The 20485-nt window shown below is 42.5% G+C and overlaps 1 protein-coding gene across 1 annotated transcript in view; it reads left to right on the top strand.

The window, feature by feature from the left end:
• cfap61 (cilia and flagella associated protein 61) overlaps nucleotides 1-20485 on the top strand; it is a 174834-nt gene that overhangs the window by 49624 nt on the left and 104725 nt on the right. The window contains exons 11-14 of the mRNA XM_080199899.1: nucleotides 2935-2974; nucleotides 4656-4795; nucleotides 6964-7090; nucleotides 14157-14234. Of these exons, the coding sequence (XP_080056025.1) occupies nucleotides 2935-2974; nucleotides 4656-4795; nucleotides 6964-7090; nucleotides 14157-14234 (385 nt within the window). The remainder of the gene's footprint in view (nucleotides 1-2934; nucleotides 2975-4655; nucleotides 4796-6963; nucleotides 7091-14156; nucleotides 14235-20485) is intronic.

Genomic DNA, 20485 nt, shown 5'->3' with positions numbered 1-20485 from the left:
AGCTGGTTCAAATATGTCTTCTTTTGAAAACAAAAGCACTCTGAGCTTATCAGTGTATTAAATTGTTACTTTTGTGACCTCATGTTTCCTCCGATGCTCACCTTTGAATATAGTTTAATGTGAGATTGTACATTTTGGTAGGAAGAATAAGGAAAGTATGTACAGCTTGGTTAATAAGAGGGGGTAGAAGGGCAAAGGGATTTAGGAGTACAGACACAAAAGTTACTAAAAGTAGTTACACAGATTAATAAGGCCATAAAGCAGCTGTGTACTGGGCTCTATTTCGATGAAAGCTATGCAAGGCTACGTTGAATCAGTTTTGATTAAACCAATCTTGGAGTACTGTGCACAATTCAGGTCTCCATATTATAGAAAGGTTATACATGCATTGGAAAGATGCAAGGAAGGCCGAACAAGCTGGCAGGCTTTTCTACGGAAAAGAGAGGATGAGAAATAACCTGATAGTGGTCTGTAAGGTAACGAAAGGCTTGATGGAATACCAGAAAAAATGTCATTTCCATTTGTGTATTGTCCAGAATTAAAGGTAACAATATAAGATAATTACTGATATATCCAATAATAAATTCAAGCAAAACTTCTTTACCCAAGAGTGGTAAGAACTTGCTACAGCATACAGTAGTTGAGGTAAAGCAGTCCATGTCCATATGTATCAAGGTGTGGACAATGTTCAGAGTTGGGCAGATGAGTGATAAGAAACATTTGTCTCACAAAACTGCCAGCCATTGAACATCTCCAGCAAGGGAGAACCTCACCATCTTTCCTGGTCTTTCAAACTCTTTACCACTGCTGAATTCCTCACCAATAACATCCTGGAGGTTACCATTGATCAGGAACTGAACTAAACCAACCATATTGCAGCTACGAGAGCAGATTAGAGACTTGGAATTTTGCATCAGGGTTCCCCAAAGCCTGTCCACCATCTACAAGGCACAAGTCAGGGGTATGAGTGCAGCTACAACACTTGAAAAGCTCAAAACCATCCAGGACAAAGCAATGTGCTTGATCGGTACCCCATCCACCAACTTAAATATTCACTCCTTTCACCACCAACATATAGTGGCAGCAGTTTGTGCCATCTACAAGATACACTGCAGCAACTCACCAAAACTCCTTCAACATGACCTTCCAAACTTGCAACCTTTGCCACTTAGAAGGACATGGGCAACAAAGGCATGACGACACCACCATCCAAGTCAAACACCATTCTGACTTGGAACAATATTACTGTTCCTTCACTGTCACTGGGTCATAATCCTAGGTCTCCTTCCCTAAAGCACTGTGAGTTTATTAACACCAGATGACCGCAGAAGTTCAAAAAGGCAGCTCACCACTGTCTTATCAAGTGCAATTAGGGATGAGCAACAAATACTGGTTTGCCAATAGTGCTCATATCCCATGAAAGAATATTTTTTAAAAATTGTACAGTTTTATTTAGGAGGAAGCTTTTTATGCAGATGAGGGAGAAGGATATGACCATAGGATTAAAATGAAGTCAGATAGGAGGAGACTCACATGGAGTATAGATACTAGCATAGATCAATTGAACCAAATGGCCCACTTCTTTGCTGTATATTTGATGTACCTTGTAGTTATTTTCTAAGACAGGGGACATCAAAATAGTGCAAGTTTTCATTTTAAGAGCTTGCTTGTAGTGCAGTTCCAGTAACAGTCAAGAAACTCAACACCATCTAGGGCAAATCAACCTGTTTGGTTGCCACCCCCCCCCCCCCCCCCCCCCCCCATTCACCCCCTTAAACATTCAATTCCTCCACCAAAGAAAGTTTATTTAGTAGTCACAAGCAAGGTTTACATTAACACTGCAATGCAAATTAACAGGGCAACTGAAATTCTCCTAGTTGCCACACTCCAACGCTTGTTTGGATCAATGCACTGAACCGGCACGTCTTTCAGACTGTGGGAGGAAACTGGAGCACATGGGGGGAATGTGCAAACCCCACACAATGACCTAAGCTGGGAATCAAACCCGGGTCCCTGGTGCTGTGAGGCAGCGGTGGTAACCGCTGTGCCACTGTGTCATCCACTATTATACCTGCAGTGTATACCATGTACAAGTTGCACTGCTACAACTCATCAAGCTTCTTTGATGGCACCTTCCATGCCCACAACTTCTTCTGCCTAAAAAGTCAGAGGCAACAGACACATGGGAACACCTTGATTTGCACGTTCTCCTCTAAATCACACAAACTGACTTAAAAATTTATCACTGTTCTTTGATTGTTGCTGGATCAATATCCTGCAACGCACGACCCAACAAAAATGTGTTACTGTCTTCATCATACAGATTGCAATGGTTCAAAAAGATGGCTCAGTGCCACATTCTCAGGGGTCATTAAGGATGAGCAATAAAGCACTGGTCTTGTCAGTGATGTCCACATCTCATGAACAAACAAAAAAAGCCATAATTAGGGCTCCCCGTTGCTAGGATTTATATATTGCATCGTAGATTTACATAAATTGGAATGAAGTTTTAGGAATTCATATCTTGATGAATTGTATAATACTTTAAAAGCAAATAGTGCAATGTTTGTTGCATTCACAATTATTGCAAAATAAGGTGAATTTTTTTTCCTGAAAGACTCCGTTTTTACCTTGTTTTTATACTTTAAGTAATGCAACTACCAAGAGATACGGTGACTAGTTATTTACGTGAAAATATGAAAGTAAAGACTTTGGCAGAATTTTCCTGTCCCACCCACCACAGGAATCGTTGTGGTAGGTGGGACATGGACTGTGCAAAGGCCCATTAACCTCAGGCAGGATTTTCCAGTCTTGGGGTGAGCACATCCCGCTCTCAGACTTATTAAATAATCTGATCAATTGGATAAAGTTGCATTTTTGTTACTAACATTGACAACAAAACTTTAAATATTCATATCATTTTTTTGTTCTCAGGTCCCAGGATTTTTTGCCCTTTATTTTTAATCTTTATCCGGTAAGTGAATCTTTAATCTTCAGAACCAGTATTTTATAATCAAAAAATCACTTGGTTCAACATGTTGCAAACCAAAGATCCTGATTATTTATAAGGCCACAAGCATAAAGATGCGGTAGTCCTCAGAGTGTCAAAATTGTATAATTGCCAGCAATCACACAATGGCAACTGCTGTTTTATAAAGTGGACTCCACAAAGTTGAAATGGGTTTTACAGCAATGGAAACTTTAGATCGGTTTCTCATGCCCTCTTTTCCCTGGGGTGGTAGTAGGTAATAGAATAATTTGGGCTTTTTCCTCCAGAATTGTAACTGCCCATAGCTGGACACATTTGCCGGAATTTTACCACCTCACCCGCCCTGGATTTGGGGCAGGCAAGGCTTGCAGAGACGAATTCTCCGTTGGCCTCGGGTGGGATTTTACAAGCCTTGCCTGAGCAAGGTCGTAAAATAGTGCCCATTATGACTAAACGCCCTTTAAAGCATCAATGCCCCAAGCAGTTACACTGGAAACTGCCATGGCCTTAGAGATGACTCTCCAATTTTGCTGAAGAATTTTATGACAATGTGATGAATAATCTCATACCCCATCTGGAACCTGTTTGGTGGAAATGGGACATTGTGACATGCTGAGTGGGTTAGCACGGTGGCGGCCTCTTGATTGCAACAGTACTGCAACAGTAAAGGGTGGTACATGGTAAATTCCAGGAATTTGCAAATAATTATGTTTAGTTCAACATGGTATATATTGGTGTGTCTAATTGTGTCCCAGTGAACTTGATCTACTTGGATATACAAGGATATACTTGCCACAGAGGGAGTGCAACACCAGACTAGGCCTTCAGATGCCAGAATTATCTTATGAGGAGAGGTTGAGGAAAACGGCTTTGTATTCTCCAGAGCTTTGAAAAAATTAAAGGTGACCTCATTGAAACTTACAAAATCCTTGCAGGGTACGACAGGCTAGGGTGCTTCCCCTGGCTGGTGAGTCTAGAACCAAGGGACACAGTTTCACAATAAGGGGCAGACCATTTAATACTGAGAGGAGGAAGAACTTTTTCACTCAGTGGGTGGTGAATCTTTGGAATTCTCTATCTTAATGGGCTGGGGAACTTCAATCACTGAGCATGTTTGAAACAGATCGATAGATTTCTGAGAACTAATGATAAGAAATATGGATAGCCCGGGAAAGTGGCATTGAGATGGACGATTAGCCATGATCCAATTGAATACTGGAGCAAGCTCGATGAACTGAATGACCTACTCCTATTCCTTTGCTCCTAACTGTTTTTCAAATTTTCTTCTTGAATAATTTAAATACAACAAGTGTAAGGTGCACAATTACTCAACGTTAATGGGGAAGTAAATATTTACTCTAACAGAATGTCATGATTTTAATTCCATAAGGATAGACAATACAGTGACAGTCCATATACTCTCAGTCATCCAGCCTGCTACTTTAATTTGCTTCTCCAGCCATTTTCTCAGCATCATTAAAAGTATGAGTTAAATTTCCACTCCTAAACATTCTTCAAAAATAGCTATGTTAAGAATACTTTAATTTTATATTACGCATGATCGTCTTAATCTGTTCAATATGACTCCCTCTTTGAATCATTTAGTATCTAACTGAATGGTTTTAAAACCAATAATTTTATTTTTTTTTGTTTTAAATTGCTGCAGGAAAAAGACTTCTGTGTTATCACAGTACCTCATCTGATCCCAGAGTTCCCTTTGTTGAAGGATTTTACCCGTGTCGTACCCTATAGCAAGACAACACTCCCTCATGAGTTATATGTCACTCATCGCAAAAGCTTGCTTAAGTAAGGATACTTCAAAACAAATTATTAACTTTTTGAATGAGTCAAAATATCAGCACTTTGTCAGGTGTACCAGCCAATTGCAGGCGCCCTTAACCAGAGGTTGGTGCTTTCAAGGTGGGAGGGTGGAAAATATAATTTTGAAGAATAATGGAATTTTGATTTGAAAATTAATAATTTGACCAATGGACCATTGTACTAATGTAAGTTGTCAAGGAATGATGGAAGGTAATTTGTGTTTCATATTTTTACATATTGAGTTCATGAAGACTGCTGAGTTATTAAGGAAACCAGTGGACAGAGATCCTGCAATTCTGATGTCTTCTAATGGCTTATTCAAATTGAATTATGCAATATTCTGAGAGTCTACTGCCCTGCACTCCACTTCTACATCTGGAAACCGTATATAGAAATGATTTATTGTATGGAAGGTGGACACCAGTGGACACCATTCATCAGCTGAGCCATGATGTGGCCATGTCCTGCCATGGAGTGCATGTCCTGCACCAAGGTCTGCACTGCGGATGCCAACTTCGCAATGTCGGCCTCAATGTGCTGAAGTGCGGCACCACCAAATAGAGTCATAGTATCCCAGTCATGTAAAAGGAGGCCATTCAGCCCACCAATTCTGCACTGATTCCAACAGAGCATCTTACTCAGGCCCAACCCCTGCCCTATACTCATAACTCCATACATTTATCCCGCTAATCCTCCTAACCTACATATCTTTGGACATTAGGGGGACAATTCAGCATGGCTAATCCACCTAACCTGCACATCATTTGATGCCTCAGACATATCTCCTTGGACATCAGGTGATGGGACTCCTTCTTTTGGCCTTTCAGTCTGAGTAAAACAACAAGGACATAAGTGGAAAAGGAGGCAGCTGAACCAGAACTCAAATATTTCATTGACCGACCAGAAAAGCAATATTAAATAATGTATTTGATTTGATTTATTATTGTCACATGTATTAACATACAGTGAAAAGTTTTTGTTTTATGTGCCTTTCATAGAGAAGGAAACAAGAGAGTGCAGAATGTAGTGTTACAGTGTGCTAGGGTGTAGAGGAAGATCAACGTACTGTGAGATAAGTCCATTCAGTAGTCTAATGGCAGCAGGGAAGAAACTGTTCTTGAGTCAGTTGGTACATGACCTCAGACTTTTGTATCTTTTTCTCGAAGGAAGAAGGTGGAAGAGAGAATGTCCGGGCTGTGTGGGGTCTTTTATTGTGCTGACTGCTTTGCCAAGGCAGCAGGCAGTGTAGACAGAACCAATGGAATGGAGGCTGGTTTGCATGATGGATTGGGCTACATTCATAATCTTTTGCGATTCCTTGCAGTCTTGGACAGAGCAGGAGCCATATCAAGCTGTGATACAACCGAAAGAATGCTTTCTATGGTGCATCTGTAAAAGCTGGTGAGGGTCGAAGCTGACATGCCAAATTTCCTTAGTCTTCTGAGAAAGTAGAGGTGTTGGTGGGCTTTCTTAACAATAGTGTCAGCATTGGGGGACCAGGACTCATTGTTGGTCATCTGGACACCTAAAAACTTGAAGCTCTCTATCCTTTCTACTTTGTCCCCGTTGATGTAGGCAGGGGCATGTTCTCCTTTCCGCTTCCTGAAGTCAATGACAATTTCCTTCGTTTTGTGACATTGAGGGAGAGATTATTGTTGCCACATCGATTCACCAGATTCTCTATATCATTCCTGTACTCTACTTCGTCATTGTCTGAGATGCGACCCACTACAGTGGTGTTGTCAGCAAATTTGAAAACTGAATTGGAAAGGAATTTCGCCACACAGTCATAGGTGTATAAGGAGTATAGTAGGGGGCTGAGAATACAGCCTTGTGGAGCACCGGTGTTGAGGATGATCATGGAGGAGGTGTTGTTTACTGTCCTTACTGATTGTGGTCTGTGAGTTAGGAAGTTCAAGATCCAGTCACAGAGGGATCCAGCCTCGGAGTTTAGAGGTGAATTTCGTGGGAATAATTGTGTTGAAGGCTGAGCTGTAGTCAATAAAGAGGAATCTGACATTGGTATCCTTGTATGTAGATATTTAGATTGCACCAATTCATTAGTACAAAGAGGAAGATGTTTATCTTTCCTTGCACCAGTTTTGCATCTTATTGAATAAACTTTTATAGATTTTAAACTGTTCCCCCCACAGATCCTTTGTGGTACGACTTGCAACAAAGTACGACACTCATGGAATTGAAAGACTTGTCAAAAGCCTTAATCTGCATCAAAATATTTTAAACACCTTACATATTTATAATCAGGCTCGCAGAGATGCAGTAAGTATTCATTCAATTTCAGATATCTTGTTGAAAGCCCAATATGTTGATTGTTTAATCTGTTAATTATGAACATTTTAATATATTCATCTAATATGCAAAGGAAGGAGAGATCGCATTTGTACACCTGAGTGTAACCGTGCTGAGGGAAGGTCAAAATTGTAACCCCTTTCCACTCAATGAGGTTCTGACCTGTGGAAGGAACAAGGCAAAGACACAGAGCCTTATCGTATAATTCCAAGGAACAGGCAGAATGTGATGCAAACAGTGCACCAGCCAAGCACACCTCACTGCCCGGAATTATTGAAAGGTTCTCTTAAATTTCACCAATTCGCCCAGCTGACAACCACAACCAAAAAGCCATCTACCCCCCATCCCCAAATCCAAAAATCACTTCCCCCTCATCTGCCCTTGTTCTCATTGCCCAACCGAAAGCAGTCCTACAAACAACCAGGTATCCCTTTTCGCATACTACCATTCCTCGCATGTGAGAAGGTGGCTTGCGAACTAGCAATCAGAAATGAGCAAGACAGCAAGTTGTGCAAACAGATATAGGTTATAAGACTTTAATAGCTTGTGCAACCTTTTGTTTTCTCAGCACTTCTAACTTGTGTGACCCGTGTGGCTTCTGTAGAGGTGGAGGCTGTTTATTCAGGTCCTTGATCCAATATCCTCTGGATTTTGAAGCCTGTGAGGGAGGGAACAATAGTGCTATCTGTGGAAGTGCAGGGATAGAATTGACCATTGTGAAACAATTGGGAACTAATTGAGAGGAGGGGTGTGGGGAGCAGCAAAGTGGAAATGCTTTGAGCCAGATTCCAATTCCAAGTTCTTTTTCATCATCATCCCGCTCACACTTTCTCCCCCAGGCTTGCAATGAGCTGAATTGGATATTGCTGCAACTCAGTGGGCAATTAGCTGCCAATTTTAAGGTCTTATCAATCCTATTTAAGGTGGCATTAAGTGGGTTGGATTCTACTAGCCCATTGGAGATGAGCTGGGAGGATGAAGGAGTGGTAATATTACTGTAGAAGACATTTGGAGAGGGAGCCCACTGTTTTTGTCACAGCCAGATATTACTGAAGATGTCCGAGCTGGAAACAGAAGGTCATTTTGGAATGCAACAGTAAGGCAATTAAGCTTGTTAAGCAGCAAATTAACTACTATATTGCCAAGATATTTTAAGTTGACAGTTGCCCATGAACAACGAGTCTTCAGAGCCTTGTCACCTAAAATGAGGTAGAGGTTTAGCAGGATGCCAGTGTTGGCTGCAGTTAGCAGCCATTGTGGAATATGATGCAGCTTGGCAGGGAGGATGGAACTGGTGGATAGCAGAAGTAGTAATCGGGAACAAACTTGTCTATCACAGAGGAGACATAGAGCTTGAGTGCCCTTCCTGTGATATCTGATCCAATAGTGTCTTTCTCCGGGAACTGAATGCCAGTTAGGATCAATTGTTTGTCCATATGGAGAACTCTAGCACAATCTGGCAATATTAAATTTTACCACATCCAAATTTTCAAATTCAGCTTTGTCAATATTTTGCACTGTTCTTCTTGTTCTTCTTCTTATTTCTTGCCATGCCTACTGGTGTCAAGGCAGATAAAGCATGTGGTAATGTCTGTTTCCATAGCTGGCTTTTCCCTAGATCAGGCTACAGCATGTCATCAGAGCAACAGTTTGAGGGGCGCCACTCTGCATCAAACATGGGGACTCTCCTGCTCTTACTGCCTGCCATTAGTGTCTTGGAAGGATTTACAGGTTGATAATCAATCTGTTTAGCCATATTATGATACACCTTCCATGACCATCAAGTCCTGGAGTGGGATTTAAACTCAGAGGCAGGGATGCCACAAGTCATCCTCATATTTTGTTTAAGTCCATGATATTCTCTGAACATGTGGAATCACAGGCTGTTATCCAAAAAAACAAATTCTGACCAACTCTCGGGGGCTTTTAACAAGTAATTTTCCTTTAGATTTAATCCAGGAATTCTGTTAGAGAATCCAAAAGTTCACCAGTATCCAATTGAGTGGTCTTCATCTCAGAAAATACGGTACTTCTCATTATACTTCACTCAATCAGCAACAGTACCAAGGCCATGTCTTATTTTCTTTTTGGTTCATTTACCTATATCATTCTTCCACCAGTCATATGGTTCATGTTAACAATGATAACTCAACAATTTATACTTGGTACCTGCCATTTTCCACCATGACTGCTAAGATTTTAATTCCAACCTTTGCCTCTGGGCAGCCACCCTGTGCTCTCATCTTGGAATTCAATTAGCCAGGTGGTGAAGGATAGCATGCTGAAGCAATTATAAACTTTGTATTTACATAGTAATACATTGCTTATCTGCACCTCCAACCAACAACCCCTCTGTCATCCTGTTGAGTCCACAATTGATAGTCACTGCCTGAACATAGTTAAGGTTATGCTATATACTATGCAATTAATATCACTGAAGTGTAAATATCTGAGCTGGTGCATGATCCCTGAGCTGGTGTTCTGTGAATTTGTAAGAGTGTATGACTTCCCTTGAGGAGTCAGCTCCATCCTCCTGGGGGACACTTGGGGGTGCTGTGGGAGATCAAAGACATGAATTAGAACTGTCAATGTAAGAATATTTTTAGTGATCAGAATGCACATGATCATATTTCATTGGATGCCGACACCACCAACCTATTGAGTACTGTATACCACACGGCAGTGTGATCTTTACTTCTATTATAAGGTAGCTGGGAGGTTCCCATCTCTCTATCTCTGATAAGCAGGCATGCCAGTATCCCACTCATCTCCAACATGTGCCCCTAACAAAGGGAAAGTACTTTGGTTGCTTATGCTAATTGGTGAGAAATAGTCAGAAGTCTATTCTGACTGGGTTATAAAACTATTGGTAGATGTGTCACATTTATTTTTTGGGGAGACCGTGGCATAGTAGTATTGTCGCTGGACCAGAAACCCAGAGACCCAGGGTATTACTCTGGGAACCCAGGTTTGAATCCCATCATGGCATATAGTGAAATTCAAATTCAATACAAATCTGGAATTAAAAGTCTAATGATGACCATGAAACCATTGTCAATTGTCATTAAAATCCCATCTGGTTCACTAACGTTCTTTAGGGAAGGAAATCTGTTGTCCTTACCCAGTAAAGCCTACATATGACTCCAGACCCACAGTAATGTGGTTGACTCTAAACTGCCCTCAGGGATGGGTAATAAATGCTGGCCCAGCCAGCGACACCCACATCCCGTGAATGAATTTTTTAAAAATTCCTGGAATCTCTGGCCACAATTCTCCCAAAAGCTGCCACCAGTGGAAGAAAAGAGTGTTTCCAGCCAGCACTAGCAGTACCTGTCAGGTGGAATTCAATCAGCTTTCTGATGCAGATATATGCAAAGCATAAAACACGATGGCACTCTGATTACAGAGTGCAGTGCAAGCCCCTCACCCCCACACCACCACAGAAATAGCAACACCCCCTCCCCCATCCTCTACAGTGAGGTTGAGCACCCCCCAACCCCCCCACCCTTTCCAATAGAAGGGCAACCTGCCCCCCCAGCACTAAATGTTAGGTCAAACCACTCTATGCCACACAGGCATGAGGTAAGGGGCAGCAGTGACTCTGCTTCTCCCCTCAGGACCCCTTTCAGTTCCGCCTGTTCAGGCTGCCCCTTCTGCCCTCCCTCCCAGACTTCCTGTGGCACTGCCATAGCTCCAGGAGAGTGGTCCCAACCACTCCTATGGCTGAAAGCTACCTCTAGTGCAGGCAGGCGACTCCAATACGAGTGGTTGAAGAAGACTCACCATAGAAATAAAAATCAGCCATGATCTTCAGATCAAAGATCAAGCCTGTTTATAAACACTGTAGTTAAGAACAAGCATGTTTATAAATACCGTGGTTAGAAAAGATGGAAGTGAAAGCTCTTGCCTGCTGTTTAATAGTTTGGACCTGTCAGTTAGAACAAGCCTGTTTATAAACATTATAATTAAAAAAGAGGAAGTACTTGAGATGTTTTCAACCATGAGGGGAAACAAAAACAATCAAAGCTCCTGCCTGCTGTGTAACAGCTTGCACCTGTCAATCAAGAGACTGTTTAAAAGTACTGGAGCATGAAATTGAATGTAAACAAAGTTTTTCTATGCATCTTAGGTAGCTCAGAGATGAGAAGAAAATGAAGTTAAAAGAATGGGGCTGAGTGAGCAGCTGTAGTGAAAATAGGAAGTACTTGAAGCTAACTGGATTGTATCCATAAAGAACTACTTGATCTGCTCTGGCGTTGTCAGTCAGAGTAGTTCAAAGTGGCCAGGCTGTACCTGCAACTCATCCAGGTTACAAAAGAGAATACCCGAGTGAAACTGATATCTCCTGTCTGTCAGAGGGCTTCAAAAGGGTCTGCTCACACCTGAGCCTTCTGAGACTGAGCAAGGGAATCTCCTTCATGAAATTTACAACTCCAGTCAGTCAGTGGACTTCAAAGGAGTCTGTTCACACCTGAGGCTTCTGAGAGAGAGCAAAGGAATCCCTTCTATAGAACGTAATGCTGTAGTGACTGCGATGGTTTCCAGATGTCCAGGGGGCATAGATAGTAAAGCGACCAGGCCACTTCAAATGTTTCACAATAAACAGACAAGAATGAAGATTTTTAACAGAAAGATGCCTGAGGTCACCATGCAAAGAGCGATCTCCACTTTTTCCATGGCTTGATGGGGCAGTCCAGTCATGAACTCCCATTTCAGGGGAGAGTCCTAAAGTCAATCCCTTCCCCCCAAGCCTGAGTCCACCAACCCTCAGGCCCTTGGGGGACCCTCTCTCTGTAGCCTGATAGAGGGAGTAAGAAGTCTCACAACACCAGGTTAAAGTCCAGCAGGTTTATTTGGTAGTAAATGCCACTAGCTTTCAGAACGCTGTCCTTTGTCAGGTGAGTGGAGAGTTCTGATCACAAACAGGGCATATAAAAGCACACACAGTTTACAGAATACTGATCAGAATGCGAGTCTTTACAGCTAATCTGCTATTCAAGTCTTAAAGGTGCAGATAGCATTAAGCATAACCTCTTTAACCTAAGAGATGTGCATTGTCTCCAGACAGGACAGTAAGTGAGATGTTGCAAGTTCAGGCAAGTCATGGGGGTTACCTAGTGTGACATGAACCCAAGATCCCGGTTGAGGCCATCCGCATCTGTGCAGAACTTGGCTATCAGTTTCTGCTCGGTGACTATTCCCTGGGCATTGGGCAGCACCAAGGGGGCAGAGTCTAGGGGCAATCGGTGGGGGTGGGGGCATCCCACTGTCACCCTGCATGGCGATCGTCTGCTGGAGGGATGCCAGCAATCGGGGCAGGCTGGGAAGCAGGGGTAGTCTGCTGGGAGGGACCTGCCTCCTGGGGGGCGTGGTCTGATCATGGGGGATTAGTTGCGGGGTGTCTGGTGGGGTGAGGCGGGGGTGGGACATCACGGCACTCTGAGATGGGGGAGTCAGTGCTGACCCGGGAATTGTTGTGGGGGTCACGATTGGGCTGTGGGGTGAGCTGGAGGGGCAGACTGCAGGGGTCCCAGGCTGGCCAACGATCGAATTCCAGAACTGTCAGACTCTGACACGAATACGCCCCACCTCCAGTGTTTTTTTCATGAGATTCCCAATTGTGACCTCTGCATTGCATAGTGTGGGGAGATTCAAGTGTGAAGTTGAACTGTGAAAACAGTTGTGACCTAGAACAGTTTTCCCACCAATTCAGCACTTTTGGGAGAATCGCCCCCAAGGTTCCCATCTGCTCTGGGTGAAAACCTGCTCTGGGCTGGCGAGGTGGGCCTGGAGACTCATAACATGTTTGACGCTCAGCAAAAGTGCCACTTTAGTCCTCATGCTCGATTCACTGGCCAGCACAAATCATGGCAGCAGCTAGTGGCACCAGAGAGTCACCCCCTCTGTGCACTACAGGACTCCTTCAGCCCCCATTGCATTGTTATGTTAAAATTACACTTCAAAGTTAATGAATGAAAATTGAGGTACTTTAAATTGTTGACCTCAAATACATTTGTTAGCCTACCTTGGACTGTGCCTCGAAATATTGATATTTTAAGCGAATTAACTTCTTAAGTATAATAGTCAAAAATAGTTCCCTGTAAGGCAAAATAATTCCTTGAAATGCAGTAGATGTTGTTATAGGATACATTAAAAATGAGTATGTTTCCATATACATCACTAGGTGGAAAAGTATGTACGTATTCTCTGTTCAACTTTAGTTTCATTCTTGTTTTCAGCATTAAGCAAGCAACAGTTCCTGGTGCTCCAAACTTTACAGCAATGAAAGATTGAACCTGCAATGTGTCAGTCAACCAAATCCTTTGAGTGATTGGTGCCTGGTGTCTCATACAGCAAATAAGTTTCAGGACTTTTATCTTTATAAGAAGACAACAATCATTTTCCCACATCTCCCATAATATAATTCAATAAATCACAATCATGCTTTGTTCATGACTCACTTGTAACTAAAGGTCAGGTGACGCAGAACACTTCCTTTCTCAATTTTTGTCAATTGGGAAGTGGGATAGCCTAAAATAAGATCCATACTTGCTGCCATTCAATGTCTCAGTACTTTGACCAAATATTTACTTTAGCTCATGTATTTTGAACTGCTGAAATTGAATACTGATTAGCACGTAACTGGTTTTTCAATAATAGTACCAACATTTCCATAACTTGCTTAAAATGAAAAGCACAGAGTCTTCATTTATACAGAGAAAGTCAGACTTGGTTAGACACCCTTTGTTTCCCAAAAACAACACCATGCTGCGCAGAAATTTAAATATGATATAATGAAGTACTAATTAATAAGTGGCATGGAGCGTGAAGACCTTTCATTGTTTTTAATTAACTTAACACCAAGTCTGATTTATCAGTTTTAAGTCCTTTCCAACCTCTCAAAGAGAATTCTGTCACTGTCAAATTTTTGACATTATGAGACACTGATTAACAATGTTTTCTGTTAATTTACGGAATAATTTCCTCGTTTAACTAGTAATGGGCATGTTACCATTCTGCTCTTTATTTTTGCCAGGATGGAACACCAATTCAGGCGATTGTTGCTGAAGTTTCACAGGAAATTGTGGGAGTTGCCATCATCAGGAATGAAGAGGTAACAATTTATACTTTTGAAATGTTACTAGAGATACTGTTCACTGAAGAAACAAATTAACTGCTATTTAGGATCTCCAAAGTCTTGTTGTTGAAGCACATTTGTGTATGTATATGTATACTTGAGGAGTTTCCCATTGAAGAATAAGGTTAGAAATGTTGAGGGCTTAATCTTCCAGAGCAATTTTGATCACAATCTCTCCATTGTCTTTGGTTTTTGTAAAAATAAAACCTGTAATTTATTCCCACCAAGTTTCTGATCATATATTAGATGCTCCACGGCCTGTGACAGCCAGATATGCAAATATGCTGAATGTTAAATGTGGTAACAAGCACCCACTAGATCTGACATATGTGATCAATTTAAAAATGTATGCTGTTGTAACTTATTAAAAAATGCTATCAAACTAACAAATGTGTAATTTCAGCCCATCTGCCATTCCTAATTGATCGAGTTTGAAATATTTTCTTCCTTATCTTTGTCCCCAATTATACGCTGAGAAAAAGAGGTGGCAAAAGTATCAAAACCCAACTGGTATCATAATATTTATGGAAAGCATGTACCGCAACATAATGCAGCATTCATATTAATGGCAACACCACTGTTATTGAAACATCAATAGCAATGGGTTGGCCAATAAATTGAGACTTGTCATGAACCAGGCTGATAGTATCTGCGAGTGTGTCCCAACCTGGGACATAAGAACATAAGAAATAGGAGCAGGAGTAGGCCATCTCGCCCCTCGAGCCTGCCCCGCCATTCAATAAGATCATGGCTGATCTGTCGTGTCTCAGTTCCACATTCCCGCCCTCTCCCCATAACCCTTAATCCCCTCGCCTATCAAAAACCTATCAACCCGCGTCTTAAAAATATTTAGCCAGGCAGCCTCCACCACTTCAACGGGCAGAGAATTCCAGAGATTCACCACCCTTTGAGTGAAGAAGTTCCTCCTCAACTCCATTCTAAACCATCCCCCCTTTATCTTGAGGCTGTGCCCTCTAGTCCTACTGACCTTTCTGAGCGGGAAGAGCCTCTCCACCTCTATCCTATCCATCCCATTCATCATCTTATATGTCTCAATGAGATCTCCCCTCATTCTTCTAAACTCTAACGAGTACAAGCCTAGTTTATTCAGCGTCTCCTCATAGCTCAACCCCCTCAACTCCGGCATTAGCGTAGTAAACCTCCTCTGCACTCCCTCCAAAGCCAAAATATCCTTGCGTAAGTGCGGCGACCAAAACTGCACACAGTACTCCAGCTGCGGCCTCACCAATGCCCTGTACAGCTGCAGCAAGACCTCCCTACTTTTATATTCAATCCCCCTCGCTATGAAGGCCAGCATCCCATTTGCCTTCCTGACCACCTGCTGCACCTGCAGGCTGGGTTTTTGCGACTCATGCACAAGGACCCCGAGGTCCCTCTGCACTGTCGCATGCTGCAGTTTTTCGCCACGTAAGTAATAGTCCTTCCTACCATTTTCCTACCAAAGTGGACAACCTCACATTTGCCAACATTGAATTCCATTTGCCAGTTCCTGGCCCATTCGCCCAGCCTATCTAGATCCTTCTGCAGACTCTCCACACCCTCCACACAATTTGCCGTTCCACCAATCTTAGTGTCATCAGCAAATTTCAACACCATACCCTTGGTTCCCTCCTCCAGATCATCTATATAAATGGTAAATAGCTGAGGCCCCAGCACCGACCCCTGGGGCACTCCACTAGTCACCAACCGCCAATCTGAATAGCACCCATTGACCCCCACTCTCTGCCTCCTATTTGACAACCAATCCTCTATCCACGCTAACACCCTACCCCCAACTCCATGCCCCCTGACCTTCTGTAATAATCTCTTGTGAGGCACCTTGTCAAACGCCTTCTGAAAATCAAGAAAGACCACATCCACCGGCCTGGACACATCCTCATAGAACTCCAATAAATTTGTCAGATAAATTCGACATTGGTTCGTGGAGGTGCATAGTTTTGTTTACAGAAATGGTGTGAAGACCAATGTGCGAGATCCAGTGAGAACAGTATAAGCCCAATATATAAGTATATTAAGTATAACACTTAATAAAGACTGTTTGTTACAATAAAGAAAGATGAAGGGAGGCTATGGCCTAGTGGTATAATTGCTAGACTTCTAATCCAGAAACTCAGCTAATGTTCTGGGGACCCGGATTCGAATCCCACCACGACAGCTGATGGAATACAAACTCAACAAAAAATATCTGGAATTAAGAATCTACCGATGATCATGAAGCCATTGCTCATTATTGGAAAAACTCATCAGGCTCACGAATGCCCTTTAGGGAAGGAAATCTGCTTACCTGGTCTGGCCTACATGTGACTCCAGAGCCACAGCAATGTGGTTGACTCTCAACTGCCCTCTGAAATGCAGGCTCTCAGTTCAAGGACAATTAGATGAGCAATAAGTGCTGGCCAGCCAGTGACACCCATGTCCTGTGAATGAATAAAAAAAAATAAAGAACAGGATAATAATGATCTAAGACATTTAAGTTTGAAGAAACTATTAAACACATCCATATAGCTTAAATATAAATGACCTTTTTTGTTTGATTTGAACTCTTTCAGGGCTTCCCTCTTCTCAAACAACATCCAATTCAATAGGCCTATAAATAAAGGCCTTGTTATAGTTACCACACTGTATACAATTAATAATTATGTTGGTTAGCGTCTCTTCTTGGTTTAGCAAAGATCTCAGGCAATTCTCCTATCCCACTGAGCTAATTTTTAGCGTAGCGAGCCAGCAGAATTGTGGGCGATGTGCGGGATTCACGCGTGCATTCCTGCAACCATCTCCCAGTGCCGGATTTCTGGCGGCGTCTGCTCCACGCCAGAAATTGGCAGGGAGGCACGGAAATAATTTAAATATTAATTTTAATATCACTGAAATCTCTGGGCCCGCTAACCTCTAACCCCCTCAGCTTCATTCCAGCGGGGATTTCACTAGTTCCCCTCTTTCAGGGAGCTGGCAACCTGACCCCACTGGAGTGAAGGGGCGCAATCGGGACTCCCCCAGATGGTCAGAGGCTGGGAGCTGGTGCCCCCTGAGCATTGGCTCCCTGGAAGTGCCACTCTGAGCCCCCGGCACTGCCCAAGGGGCAAAGTGCCAATGTCCAGGGGATACCCTGGCACTGCCCATCAGGTATGGAGCAGTGCCTGGGGGTCTGGGCTGGATGGGGGCAGGGCCGAGGGGGCAATTGGTGGGGGTGGGGGGTTCCACTGCTACTGTGCAGTTGGAATCAATGGTGGAAGGAGAGAGAGTAAAAAGTCTGACAACACCAGGTTTTAGTCCAACCGATTTATTTGATAGTAAACTCACTAGCTTTCGAGGGGATTCCCTCTTCTTCAGGTGAATGGAGAGTTCTGGCCTCAGACAGAGCATATAAAGCACAGACAGTTTAGTATGCTCTGTCTGAGGCCAGAACTCTCCACTCACCTGAAGAAGAGGGAATCCCCTCGAAAGCTAGTGAGTTTACTATCAAATAAATTGGTTGGACTAAAACCTGGTGTTGTCAGACTTTTTACTGTGTTTACCCCAGTCCAACGCTGGCATATCCACATCATGGAAGGAGAGAGGCCAATGTTCAGAATGGGCTGTGGGGGGGGGTTCAGCTGCGGTGGAGCGGGGTGCAGTCAGCCTGCTGAGGGAGTTGGTACTGCGGGAGCCAGGACTGTGGGGGTGGGGAATCAGTGGTGGGAGGGAGGGGAGGCTGAAGATTGGGTTGGGCCAGGAGGGGGAGTTCATGGTTGGCCCGGGCATGATCGGGGGGAACAGAGAGTCTCTTCGGTGAACTCCCACTGAAAAAAATCAATGTGAATTACTTTAGTTTTCCCGCGAATTCAACATTTAGAATTTTCTGGGGAAAATTCCATCCATAGTTTTAACGGTCTTCATGGAAGCCTTTGCACTCTTCTAATCTGCTTGCTAGAACCCCAGTTTACAGGCTGCTAGATGGAAAATCAGTCCCACAGGCTGCTAAAAATGAAAAAGTTGCTAATCGTGCAAGATTTCCCTTTGATGGTTCTTGCTGTGTATTTGCTATCTGCTCTCTCAGCCTCTGTACCTCTAAAAGATTGACAGATGTATGTTTTCCCTGATGGTGCAATGCTCTACCCAAAGTGTTTCCTATTAACAGAGCAATGTATTCCTCTGGTCTGTCTACACCGCTAATCTCGTTATTGGGATACTTTTGAAATGCAGGTGGCTTTTAGCCTGCTGGTGCACTAATGACACACTTCCCAATTATGTTTCAATGAATTGATCTCAGGTCGTAGAGGTGAAAGGCCAATGTTTAAACTATTGCAGCATGCTTGTACGAATTACAATATCTTACATTGGCCTTTGTGTTGAAAGCCCAAGTACACATTATAAAGCTGATTTAAACATTCAGTGGTGACTGCAAGTTTATGGTGGATGATCGATTATATCCCCTACCCAGTTTCCATTCCATTGCCTTTAATGGAGAGGAAAATTGAGAGGGGTGTTTAACTGTGGGTGATCTGCTACTGCTAGATTTCCACCACTGCTGAAAATTAAAATCAGTCCTTGTGTTTGAGCATAATTAAAATTATGCAGTAATTTGCATGTCGTATTTGTGCAAAATGTGCATTGAATTATCAAATTAATTTTAATGGAGCTAAGTGTGAGGTGCTTCTGTTAGGTGGAATATGGAAGCCACCTTCTGTTTATAAAATAAGAGTTGAAATGAAGTAGAGGAACAAAGAGGTTTTTTAAAGTTTATTAGTGTTACAAGTAGGCTTGCATTAACACTGCAATGAAGCTACTGTGAAAATCCCCCAGTCACCACACTCTGGCACCTGTTCAGTACACTGAGGAGGAATTCAGCATGGCCAAATTACATCCATGCAATTTGGCTCAACCACCCTATGCGGTAGTGAGTTCCAAATTTGTATCACTCTCTCGGTAAAGAAATTTCTCTTGAATTCTCTTTTGGATTTACTGGTGACTGTCTTACATTTATCTGATTGTGGAGGAAATTGAGGAAATTGGAGCATCAGAGGAAACCCACACAGACACAGGGGGAAAGTGCAGACTCCACACAGACAATGGCCCAAGCCAGGAATTGAACCCGGGTCCCTGGCACTGTAAGGCAGCAGTGCTAACCACTGTGCAAGTGAACCAATGCACAAGTTGCTAAATTAGTAAGGCAGTTTGTCATCAGTTGCGGCTCAGTTGCTGCCACCCTACCTTTTTAATCACATGGTTCCAGGTTCAATTCCCACTTCAGGGAATGAACACACAAAATCAAGGCTCCAATGCAGTAAAGAGGGAGTACTACACTGTCTTTTAGACGATTCATCTCTCTGATCAGGTGGATGTTAGAGGTCATATTGCACATTTTTGAAGACCTGTGGGGGAATTATCCCCAATGTCCTGGCCAATATTCATCCCTCAATCAACATCACAGAAACAGATAATCTGGTCATTATCACACTGGTGTCCACATTCATATACAAAAATGTTGGCATATAGATGTTACTTTGTGATGTCAACACAACCAGAGAATGAGATCATTAAAAAAAAATCGAAGTGTGGGGTTTCACTTCCACAGGAATAGAATTGAAAATAGAATTGAAATTAAATGTGCATTGAACCTGAATAGTCAGCACTAGGATTCTACACAGTTTGCTCTCCTTTTCTAAAAAGGATATAGTGACTCAAAATAGGATGCAAGAAGGATTTAAACATATACTATCAGAACTAAGAGTTTATAATGAATAAGATAGGCTGAACTGGTTTGGACTTTTTTTTCTAAAAATGTGGTCTTTTAAATCAAAAAATGTTACAATAATACCTACACATAGAAGATGTTTCCATTCATGGGGAGACCAAAACTAGGAATGATAAGTGTAAGACAGTCACCAGTAAATCCAAAAGAGAAATTCAGGAGAAATTTCTTTACCGAGAGAGTGATACGAATTTGGAACTCACTACCATATAGGGTGGTTGAGCCAAATTGCATGGATGCATTTAGGGGAAGCTAAATAAGCACATGAGGGAGAAAGGAACGGAAGAATAGACTGATAGGATGAGATGAGAGGTGGAAAGTAACTGATCTGGAGCATGGATGCCTGAATATATCAATTGGACTGAATTACCTGATCCATGTTGTACATTTATATACTTTTAAGTAACTCAATTGTGTACCATTTAGTATTGGGAAATAGGTACATATTTGATGTCAATATGTTTTTAGATGTATG

The sequence above is a fragment of the Carcharhinus amblyrhynchos genome, chromosome 12 (genome assembly GCF_965287045.1).
Source record: "Carcharhinus amblyrhynchos chromosome 12, sCarAmb.v2.hapA, whole genome shotgun sequence".
NCBI classification, from domain to species: Eukaryota; Metazoa; Chordata; class Chondrichthyes; order Carcharhiniformes; family Carcharhinidae; genus Carcharhinus; species Carcharhinus amblyrhynchos.
Note: the sequence above shows the minus strand (reverse complement) of the source record. Positions and strands in the feature narration are given on the sequence as shown.